The following is a 12004-nucleotide window of genomic DNA, read 5'->3' as shown; positions in this document are numbered from 1 at the left end:
AAAAAAAAAAAAAAGGTCATTCGACTAAAGCTTTACTCTTTTTCTTTCTTAATTTTTAATTTTACATGTATGTTTTTTTTTTTAACTTGGAATGAAACACTTGATGTGCCATACTAATATAGTACTTAGTTTTAGTAATATAAAATCTGGAATTGATTTCATACTGTGTGCTGATTTTATGGATCTCATATATTTATGTGTAAGATGGAACTTTGTACATAAGTAGTTAAAAACTCAAATTGATATTATTTTGGAGGGTATCCTAAAAAAAAGAAAAAAAAAAAAAACTGATTTATCGTGCCTTCTCAGAGTCTAATACTCTTTAGAGGATTATTGTGTACTTTTAAGTTGTAAAATATACACTTTGTTCCTTGCCTAAAGTAATTTAACATTTCTCTTTTCCAATTGTACAAAGAAGCATTAACTTAAAACACCTTCAGTAAATTCTGTATGATGTGAGAAAAAAAGTTCTGAGCGCTATGAAATTGAGCTTTAACAAGCTCTGGAGAATGGAATAGAAATTATAAATAACATTTTAATAACGATCGAAAATGTAGTGGCTTAAATGTAAGATTAAGGAAAATTGAACAAAATAAAAAAAAAAACCTTGTATATCTGTACATAGTGAATAACATTTTTTCAATATATACTTATTGCCCTAATACTTAAATTGAACAAATGGGGTGTACATGGGTCAGAATTGAAGAAAAGTGGCTTACAGTTTGAAATGTAAATATCTATATTTTGTTAATTTTATTCAGCTTTTTATAACACTTAAGGGGGGTTTTAAAAGCAAGTTGTAAATAAAAATAATAATAGCAATGAGTGAAACTAATTGCAAGGAAAGAGAAAATGTAAAATATTTAAAGAATAATAATATCTAATGAGCAAAAGGTTTTAGTTTCCTTTAAACGAGTTTTATATAATCAAAATGTCCGTTCTATATATAGGTCCTCTAGAAACTAGTGGCAACATACACTTCTGTTGTAAATAATGGTGAATTTACATGTAATGTATATGAGAGTATGTGCACTCGCTTAGTGTATATGGAATTATATTGCTCATTTGGTAACTTTATTGATAAATATGTTTATTATCGACGATTTCATTGGAAAATTATGAAATTTTTTTGTGGTTAAAAAAATTAATAAAAACGGTTTTAAATTTATATGGTATTCAGGCAACACTGTAAGATCATTTTCATTTCTTTTTATAACTGTGTTAATTTAAACAAAGTTCTGTCGAAAACCTACAATAAACAATTTATAGAAATTAACTATTCTCAGTGCCTTTGTTTAGTAAAGTAACATCATCTGTGCCAATGCATTGCACATTCGTTTAAAATCTTAAATATGTTGTAACTGATGCTTGTGGACATTTTCTCAGAAATCATGAAGTGAATCCTTTTCAAAATGCTCAATTTTATCTTAGTCTTAAGTTCGTTTCAACATCAGTTGGCAGTATAAGTGACCGATTAATCATTTGTGTCGATTATTTTTACTTTGCATAATCAGTTTTCTTTCAATACTTCAAAAATTCTTAAGGGTTCCTTCATCATTAATTAAAACTATTGATCTTTGTTTTAATACAAAACTAAATCATATCATAGCTGATATAGTGCTATGTATTTAATTGCTCACTGTTTAATTCTAAAGCAATCATTTTTCAATCATATTAATTTATTTAAGTAAAAACAAAAATACAAAGCTGTATTATGTAAGTTTTACTAAGAGATACTGCACAGATGGTAAATATTTAATTTTGGTGGATAAAACACATACTGAGAACTAGTTAATTTAAGTAAAACAATTGTAGAACAGAAGGCAAAAAAACTTTTGAAAAATTGCAGTATCTTTTGGAAAAACCAATTTACACTTTGTGTTGTCTATTGATACTAAAATTAAAATTTACTGTTTAAAAAAATGCTTTTTGGTACATTAACATGCAATTTTATTTACTATTATATTGTGATATTGTAAATTGAATATTTTACAATGAATTTATTGCAGTCATAAAAGGTTTTCTTTTATTTTAAGAGAATAAATTAATAGTTAATTTTTAAAATAGTGAATATACAACCAACAGTACAAAGATTAATATTTCTGGCATAAAATGATTACACCTTAATAAAGGTCCTATTTTATAAATGTTGTTATATATTTTGTTATTAGTTACAAATGTTTTATGAAAATATGTCACAGTACTAAATATAATGATTTCCTAGTTTTTACTATATTGTTTATTGTTTTTACTTTGTATAATGTGTTGTCCAGCACAAAAGGCTAATGAAAATGAATTCTTTTTTATAATCACTATGGGTATTTTCTTTTCCTTTCTTTTCCGCTCAAGTTTAAACCATAATATTTCAAAGTCGGAATGGTTTAGTCTTTTTTGTTTATTAGTTGCAAACTTACGTTTGCTAATATGCACCTAGCACATTGATTCTGCAGTTGGATTCTACAAAAACAAAAACGAAAATCGTACAGATTGTGATGTATTGTAATTTTATAATTTTGTTATGCTGCTAAAAACAATCTTCATCCTGTCCCAATTATCCTTATCTGCCTATCCTTTCTGTTAGGTATCAGGTGAATTTCATCTTAAATGTATGTTTTATTTAATATCTTTCGCATTCATCCTAAAAGCTTGCATTACTTATCATATGTTTCACAATACACGTATCATGTTAATTGGCAATACGAACCAATTATGCTAGACTAGACTGACAGTATTACACTTAGCATGCTGTGCAATGTTCAATAATGGATAATAGACAATATACAAAACTACTATAAAAGAACAACCGACTTGTATTTGCCATTATTTCCTGGTTCATGTCTTGGCATAGCCCATCATTAATTGAGAATAACAGAATTTGTCTTCAATACCAGTGGGGTCGTCAGATGTTCAGTTCATGTTCTTTATAGACTCTGCTCATCATTAGGTTATAAATCTACAAGTACGTCTCGATAGATTACTTGCAGTCTGATGAAGAAGTCATTACTTGTCCAAATTTATGAAATATTAATATTTTAAAATTCTGGGTGACCTATGTCCTCCTTATATTTTGTTGACTCTTATAGTGATACAAAATTATATATTTAGGGGACCAAAGTAGCCATGTGGTCAGCATGATAGACTCGGCTCCAAACCTTGAGGCTGTAGGTTCAATTCCCATCCCTTTTTTTAACACAACCCTTCCCTTAAAAAAGAATACGCATTGCATATGAGATATTAATGTTTCTTGTTAAAATTCAAAGTTCATAAGGCCTGATTATTTATAGAGCATGAGATGCAACATGGTGTGATGGTTTAGAAAAACATTTCAATCTTTATTGAGACCATCTTCAGGGCCTGCTCTTTATAAACATTGTTTAAATTATACAAATACGTATAAAATATGACTATGAATTTATCCAATGATAGACATAATATAAAAATTTTAGGTTTAATCAAAGTACACATAAACACAAAAGAAAAACACTGAGTGAATACAAATACTTTGATTAAACTTAAAATTTCTATATTGTATACATCATTGTATAAATTAATAGTCATATATTATACATATTTGTTTAATATAAACAATGTTTATAATCCAGACCCTGAAGATGATCTCAATAAAAATTGAAACGGTACGACAAAGAAAATGTTGTTCTAAACCTACATCACACCAGACTGCATCTCACGATCAAAGCAAAATATTACACACATTCATAAGGTCATTAAAAAAAGGTATTTAAATTATTTTTGTACTTTTATATTGATTTTTGATATTTTTAAAGCCAGTATTGTAAGTGTTTATGGATTTATTACATTTTCTGGTTTATCATTAAAGTTGGTAGAAAAAGGCTTACAAATATAAATAAATAAGTTAGGTTTGATAAGTATTTTAAATTAATTAATCTTTAATTAAGGTTTTGGTCAAGATAAAGTATAACGATGCAAGTCAAAAGACTATTTGAAGCAGGTGAGTAGACATGATACACGTACACAATTTACATTAAATTTTAAAGGATCATAATCATTCTGAAATCATCATGGTAGGAATCTACAAATTTTTTCTTATATTGAATTAAAAATATTGGCCCACTTTATAAAATCTTGTACATTTGTTAATTTGGGTGGGGCTGCATTCCCTGCATATATTCTATGGATTATCGTAATGATGTAATTATTATATTTGAAATATTATATAGTTATAGTTAATTATATAATTTTATGATATTTTTGTTTGGATTTAGTATATTTTTATGTTTTTTAATGGGTTTAATTTTATTTTTCAAAGGATTTCTGAAGTTATTGTAATTGTATATTAGGAAATATAATTGAACAGTTTATTTTTAAAAATAGTCTCTTTTTTAAATATTTCATAATAAAAAATAATAGAATAAGGTTCAAATATCAAATAGATATAAGTTGTTTTGTAAAGGGAAATTTTTTTGGGCGGGTGGTAATGTAAACGTCCAACGGTTGGCAGCTCGAGTCGTGAAGATGGTCGTGAAGCATCACCAAACAAAATGGTCTCTAAAGCATTAAAGTGACGAATCCTTTGAGTTCCCCCTTACGACATTTTTTAAACGGATTTCTTTAGAAATTCACACGCCCGGGCCAACGGTACTCGAACTCAACTGGACATACAAAACGGTCAAATTCCTGAGAGTAAGTAGCAAAGGATTGTGAAAAAAACGGGGAGACCGGTTAATCGAATTTATTTGAAAATGTTTACACTCTAGTTTGTTATCGTCCGGTGGAATATTTTTTTTCTATTATATAATTTAAAGGAGAATACATCAAGAAACAACTTTTTAGACTTATACAACCTAATGTTTTGATTTGTTTTTTGGGAGTTTTTTTTAACATTCTTTTGTTGGGTTATGTCCAGGGGGAAAATTAAATACTGAAAAGTGATGAGTAAACGAAGACGGACTTCGTCTGTCGCGAGCAGAGGGATCGACGAAGAAGAATCTGATTCTCATCCGGCAGAAGTGAAGAAGAAAAGAAAACAGGATCCGGTGAGTATTTACATTCACATCACTTCACATTTGTACATAACACCCCTCGCAGCGATTCTTCCTCCCCGCAAGCCCGCCGTCCAAAAATTACAATTTATCTTTTAAATTTATCTTCTAACTGTTCATCGGTTGTCCGGAAAATAATACAGATTTGTGGGTATAAAATAAAAACAAATTATTTTAAGCATTTTTTTTTATTAATTAAAATACTCTCCATCTCTCTCACTGCACTTCTTCCAACGTGATGACAACTTCTCAACTCCTCTGAATAGAATCTCGACTCTTTATTATTAGCTAATTCTATTAAACGCATTTTCTAACGAATTGATCAATAAATTTTGTATTAAATCCATTATATTTAGTAGTCTATTGACCAAATTACTTCTTTCAATTAATCTGTTTATGCAATGTTTTAGTCGAAATGAAAAAGTTAGTGTCACGAGCGGGATTCGAACCCACTTGGCTCAATACACACTGCTGTAACCATTTGAACTATCGTGACTTCGAACCACTCGGACACCAACTCCCCATTTCAACCTACAACCTTTCGAATTTTACAATTTTTCAAATGTCATGTAATCAGGATTTGATTTTTGGCGACATGAAGTGGCCACGGGGAGTTGTTAGTGAAGTTATACTTCGTTTTACTTTTTAAATCCATTATATTTAATGGTCTATTGACCAAATTACTTCTTTCAATTAATTAATCTTTTTATGTAAGGTTTTGGTCGAAATGAAAAAGTTAATGTCACGAGCAGGATACGAACCCACGACCTTCGGCTCAATACGCTGCTGCTCTGACCACTTGAGCTATCGTGACTTCAATCCAATAAGTTCTTTATGTTGAAAACGTCCACAGGGCTGTTTCATAAAACAAGTTACAAGTTCGCAATTCTGTATGTACGAATACATGCACAGTGTTAAAGTACAAGGGTTTCACCATAAAAAGTCTACAGTTGTAAAAGAAAATTACATTAATTTTAAAGGAAAATGTTACAAGTGCTCTGGTGTCAGACGTCAGTCGTCTACCTTGAAAGGGTACAATTTCTTAAAACCCTGCTGCCATGAACACTGCCTGGCCATGAAGTATTTACATATTTTTTTTTTTTACTTCATTTATTTGTATGTAAAATTGTACAATTATTTACAACCAGCAGATTGGATAATTTATGTTCGTGGCATTACGCATAGAGAAAGCTACCCATTGGCAGCCACTCTGGATTAATAAAATGATATTAATAATTTATGAGGTCTCCATATTCTTTTCAGACGTTTACATTGTAATTGTGGGGAATGGAGTAATTGTATTTGTGTGTTAATCTGAAAACATGTATATGTTTCTATAGATGAAAAAACTGTTGGCATGTGAAGACCTCTGTGAAGTGTGTTATTGTTTATGTAAAAATGGGCAGAAACAATTAGTCTTAAAATTTTAGATTGAAAACTTTGTAATCTTTGAATATTGGAATAATTGGCCGATCAATTAGCTTGGCAACATCCAAATAGGTTTAAAGTAGGTATGTATATGTCAAAAGTTTTGATTTTAATGGTAATTTTGATTGTCGGTTGAGTAGGTAATAAAGCATTTTAAATTGTTTGATAACTGTTTGTGCAGTTCTAATTACTTTATTATAGGGGGATAGGTTCATTGTATAAGTATACAATAGGACAAGTCTCACGACGAAATGTAATGGTATGTTGTGACTTAGAAGGGTTAAACTTTATTTTACAAAGATTGCTCCATTTTTAAATTGCTGATATGTGGTTTTGTAACATAAGTGAAGCTTGTGTAGAAGAGGGGTGACATGTTAATATGGTGGTGTCATCTGCGTATGTGGTAGTAAGTGTATTCTCATTTGTGGGCATATCAGAAGTAAAAATTGTGTACAACAGCGCAGCGGGTATTGACCCTTGTGGCACACCTGCAAGCACTACTTCCATCCCAGAAGTCTCCATACCATGATTTACTGCGAAAAATCTCTCCTTAAGGTATAATTGTAAAATCAGATAATAAACCTGGGGTAAAAATAATTTTAATTTGTATAATAATCCCTTATGCCATATTTTGTCAAGAAACCTCTACAAACACTCTTGTCACGTACAGTTTCTGCTCAAGATATTAGGTTATGATGAGTTGATGAGTGGTGTAATGATGGGTTTGAAATTAATTTTTCAAATAATTTAGAAGGAATGGATAGCAAACTAATAGGATGATAAGATGACAAGGAGCTTAAACTTTTATGGGGGTTTGGGATCATTTTAAAGTAAGAAAGTCCCAAAATTGTGTTAAATAAAGAAGTCAGAAAGACAATGGCTTTTTTGGGAAGTTCTTGAAGAACTTCAGCTGTTATCAAATCATGACCAGGTGATTTTTTTTAGGAAGCTGTATTTCTTGTGATACTAGTTTCAGAGTTTTGGTTTAGGTGGCAGATCAGAATTACAAATATGCATTGACCTTCATTGGTTAAGCACAAGGAGTCAATACTTAACCAATGAAGGTCAATGCATATTTTTAATTTTCGTGAGAGTGTTTGGTTTCTGTATGAATTGCGTTCCATTCCTCCTCCAATTAATTCTAACAGAATGTTGAAGAATCTCAGTAGATATCTGGAATCGTTCATTATATTCATATGTACTATTAAAGTAGCAATTTATTCTTGTACTGAAATGTCTGAAGAAGTCTTCGCCTTCGAACCCTTTTTTCATTTCTAACATAAATATTATCTTCTTCTGAAGATGATTCCCTCATTGTTTATGATAAACAGCCAAAACAATAATAATATTCAGACTCTCAAAATTTGCCTGTAAAATAAATAATTTAAATAATTTAAAATAATTATTAATAATTTAAAAAAATGTCAATAGTGCAAACTTCAAGTTTGACGATTTCTGAATAATTATCGATTAACGGTCACTAATCACCACACATTTTGAAGAGATTTGTGATATCTTTAATAACAATTTATTTTTATTATTTTCTAGTCTGAAATAGTACAACAACTTTATGATTTACTGAGGAATCATAAAAAAGATGATGGAACTCTTCTGTGCGATTCTTTCATCCGGGCACCTAAGAGGCGACAGGAACCAGCATATTATGAAGTAATTCTAAATTAGTATTATTATTATTAACCACCAGTTTTACATTTTTTTTTCTCCCAGGTTGTTGCTAATCCTATTGATATGTTAAAAGTACAACAAAAGCTTAAGACTGACGAGTATGATGATATAGAAGAATTTACCTCTGATATAGAGCTATTAGTATCAAATGCAAAAGCTTTTTACAAGGTAATAAAATTAACAGTACAATATTATTAAAACCTTCTGTGCGAAACTTTTTTATTGATTCATTATTTGATGTTTCAGAGGACATCGCATGAATATAAAGATGCTAACGAGCTTTGGGAGCTGTTGCAATCTGCAAAGTCCAAGTTGTTGGACTGCCCACCAGTTGTCATGAAACAGGAAAAAAAAGAGAACCATGAAGACGAGCCACCACCGGTTAAGAAGAAGGTCGGAAGGAAGCCTAAAGCAGAAAAGCTATTGGAATTGGCTTCAATAGAATCAAAGAAAAGCGACGATACTGAAGATACATCAGAGGGCTCTGCTTTTGAGGAGGATGCCATTTTGATGATGTGTGAAGACTTATTTACTGTAGTGATGACAGCGATGTCAGAAGATGAAAGGCAACTCCATATCCCTTTCCAACTCCTTCCTTCTCGGAAGGTCTGTAAAGTGTGTTATTTTTCTTTCATACAAATTTTAATTTTTAGCAGTAGTTAAAAGTAGATATTCAAATTACATTATTTTTTAGAATTAACAAAAATTGTAAACGAACAAAATTTATTTATTTATTTTTTTTTTTCTCCAGAGGTATCCAAAGTATTATGAGGTCATTGAGAATCCAATTGACCTCAGAACGATAGCTAAAAAAATTCAGCAGGGTAAATACACAAATCTTGGGGATATTGAGAAGGACCTTGTGTTAATGACAAAAAATGCCTGTGCCTTTAATGAACCTGGTTCTCAAATATATAAAGATGCCAAATATCTTAATAAGATTATCAAAGCAAAAAAAATTGAAATTGAACAAGGGAAGTACTTACCTACCGGAAAAGGAAGTGAAAGGATAAGGTTTGTTACATAGATTCTGTGTTAAATACTATATAAAAAATACTATATAAACATCTTAATTTTTTCTGGGTTTTGATTAGCAATTTTCAACAATTGACTATCAATTTTTATTTTATTATTTTATAGATCTAAACGTCTAAGAAGTGGCCAATCTTTGTCAGCAATAACTGCTGCTTTGAAAAGTGAGGACGAAGAAGAAGAGGAAGAATGTGACAGTATGGTTGAGCAAGAAGATTCTGATGATCCTTGTTGGCAATTATTCAATACAATCAAGAACTACAGTACACCACAAAGTATTAATCATGGCAATAGATAACGTACGGAGTAGATTTATTTATATTTAATCTTGGTAATTTTAGGTGGAAATTTAGCTGAACCGTTTCATAAATTACCATCAAAACGGTACTACCCAGATTATTTTAAAGAAATTAGGAATCCAATATCTATGACACAAATTAGTAAAAAACTACAGGTATGTACATTTTTTAAATAGATGTTTTGTATATTGGTAAAATAATATCACTTATTTTTTTAGAAAGGAGATTATGGAACAGTAAGCGAGGTTGCTGGTGATTTAAATATAATGTTTGAAAATGCTAAAAAATATAATCGGGCTGATTCAAAATTATATAAAGTAAATATATTTTGTGTTTGTTGTCTAAAAATTATCATTACTACTGTTATTTGTTTATTTGCAGGATGCAGTGAAACTTCAAAAGTTGATGCAAAAAAGAGTGAAAGAGCTTCTTGATTTTGACCACCAGGTAAATTACTGCAAAATCAAGATTTGATTGTTAATTATTATTATTTATTTATTTTATTTTTTTTTTCAAGTATTCAGCAAGTGAGGATGATTCAGAACCTGAGCCACAACCCAAGACACCGAAATCATCCATCAAGCTTCCGCCTCAAACACCATTGCCTGGAACGATTGGCGGGCCTCCCCCCGGAACTCCGGTTACGCCTCAGGCTCCTGCCTCAACGACTAGGCTTTTAACAAGAGGCAAATACCTCGATAACATCCCATTAAAAAGGCGGCTCTATTCTCTTTGCAAATGTGTTATGAACTATGTTGTACGTTTTAAAATATATATATATTTTTTTTTTTTAATTTAATTTGTGATTGTAATTTTCTTCAGTGTCAAGATGGTAGACAGCCGATGTTGATGTTTATGGAGAAACCGTCGAGAAAGCTGTATCCAGATTACTACAAGGTTATAGACAAACCGGTAGACATGTTAACCATTGAAGCTAATATCAAACAAGAAAAATATACTTCTGAGGAAGAAATCCTAGCAGACTTCAAGGTTGTCATTTATTTTATTAACATATTTTGATGAAAATATTAACAAAAATGGACATTATTGTTTTACAGCTCATGTTTCAAAATTGTCGTAAGTACAACGAAGAAGGATCCATGATTTATGAAGATGCTTTAAAATTAGAAAAAATTCTAATGAACAAGGTAAAAGAACTTGGTCCTTTGCCTGATCCAGAGAAAAAGCCGATAGAAAAAAAGACACCCAAAAGGTTGTTTACATTTTTTTATTTTAATCAAACCTTTTCCTACTCATCTACCTCGCACTAACATTTCACACTAACAGCTCATACCCCTGTTTGCAAGATTCAAGGGTTCACATTATCATCTGTATACTTTTATTTTTTTAGCATTGGTGTTAATGGTCCGAAGCCCAAAAAATTGTTAACCCCAAATCACAATTCATCTCCCAAATCATCATCATCATCAGATTCAAACCACAAGCCCAAGTTATTGAATAACAATTCAGGTTACAAAAAGAATTCTCCGGTTTTCAGTTCTGGCATTCCTGGGCCCAAACCAAAACGGGTCTTAATGCTTGGTCAAAATTCACCTAAAGTAATAGACCATGCACTAGCTCATAAACTTAGGACACTTTACCATACTCTAAGGGACTACAAGGATCCAAAAGGAAGGCAACTGTCTCAGATATTTTTAAAACTCCCATCCAAAACTGTAACTATAATATTTACTTTAACTGAAATAAAATCAATAATTAATGAACTCTCTGTTTTAGGAATATCCTGATTATTATGAAGTTATAAAAAAGCCAATTAATTTAGAACAAATATCTGCCAAATTAAAGACAAACAGTTATGAAGGCTTAGATGATTTATGTAGTGATTTTATTTTAATGTTTGATAACGCATGTAAATATAACGAACCTGATTCACAAATTTATAAAGTAAGAATCAGCTCAGACATNTAAAATTTTTTTTTAAATTATGGTATTCATTTTTTGTTTAACGTTTTAGGATGCTCTAGCTTTACAAAGAGTTGCGATACAGACAAAGCTTCAACTGAGACAAGATGAGCAAAGTGTACCAGACGTTCCTTCAGCAGTCCAGGAACTGCTCACCTCCCTCTTTATTTCAGTGTATAATCATCAAGACGAAGAAGGACGATGTTTCTCGGATTCCATGCAAGAGCTGCCTGAGCACGATGAAGTTGATGGCAAAAAGTATAAAACTTCTTTTTTATCCTTTTTTTCTTTTTCTTTTTATTGTTTTTTAAGTTATACATCTAACTATACAATGTTTTTTAAGAATCCGTGCCCTGTCGTTAGACCTGATTAAAAGAAGGCTGGACGGTGGGCAGTACAAAAGGCTGGACTTGTTCCAGGAAGATATTTTCTCATGTCTCCAAAGAGCAAGGAACTTGAGCAGAAGTGATTCTCAAGTTTTTGAGGATTCAGTCGAGCTCCAGTCTTATTTTATAAGACAGAGGTAATTGATAGTTAGATACCAAATTTAATTAAATTATAACTATTTGTTTTTGTTCATAGTATTTATTTCCTTTATATTTTGATTATTCTGCT

General features: G+C 30.8%; 1 protein-coding gene across 12 annotated transcripts in view; it reads left to right on the top strand.

Moving 5' to 3' along the window:
• Nucleotides 1–4481: 4481 nt before the first annotated feature.
• Nucleotides 4482–12004, top strand: part of LOC106666470 (protein polybromo-1) — a 31500-nt gene continuing 23977 nt past the window's right edge. For 8 of the 12 annotated variants that reach the window (XM_014393685.2, XM_014393690.2, XM_014393687.2 and 5 more), the window contains exons 1-17: nucleotides 4482–4662; nucleotides 4886–5015; nucleotides 7998–8117; nucleotides 8178–8303; nucleotides 8382–8750; nucleotides 8887–9149; nucleotides 9276–9442; nucleotides 9509–9621; nucleotides 9685–9783; nucleotides 9848–9913; nucleotides 9984–10223; nucleotides 10289–10456; nucleotides 10525–10679; nucleotides 10818–11142; nucleotides 11204–11371; nucleotides 11442–11647; nucleotides 11733–11912. In XM_014393685.2, the coding sequence (XP_014249171.1) occupies nucleotides 4911–5015; nucleotides 7998–8117; nucleotides 8178–8303; nucleotides 8382–8750; nucleotides 8887–9149; nucleotides 9276–9442; nucleotides 9509–9621; nucleotides 9685–9783; nucleotides 9848–9913; nucleotides 9984–10223; nucleotides 10289–10456; nucleotides 10525–10679; nucleotides 10818–11142; nucleotides 11204–11371; nucleotides 11442–11647; nucleotides 11733–11912 (2870 nt within the window). In that variant the 5' untranslated portion in view covers nucleotides 4482–4662; nucleotides 4886–4910. The remainder of the gene's footprint in view (nucleotides 4663–4885; nucleotides 5016–7997; nucleotides 8118–8177; nucleotides 8304–8381; nucleotides 8751–8886; nucleotides 9150–9275; nucleotides 9443–9508; nucleotides 9622–9684; nucleotides 9784–9847; nucleotides 9914–9983; nucleotides 10224–10288; nucleotides 10457–10524; nucleotides 10680–10817; nucleotides 11143–11203; nucleotides 11372–11441; nucleotides 11648–11732; nucleotides 11913–12004) is intronic. The other 4 variants (XM_014393684.2, XM_014393689.2, XM_024229094.1 and 1 more) reach the window with 4 other exon arrangements.

The sequence above is a fragment of the Cimex lectularius genome, unplaced genomic scaffold (genome assembly GCF_000648675.2).
Source record: "Cimex lectularius strain Harlan isolate CLEC.00 unplaced genomic scaffold, Clec_2.1 scaffold289, whole genome shotgun sequence".
NCBI lineage: Eukaryota > Metazoa > Arthropoda > Insecta > Hemiptera > Cimicidae > Cimex > Cimex lectularius.
The sequence above is the reverse complement of the archived record's forward strand: the minus strand, read 5'-3'. Positions and strand labels throughout refer to the sequence as shown.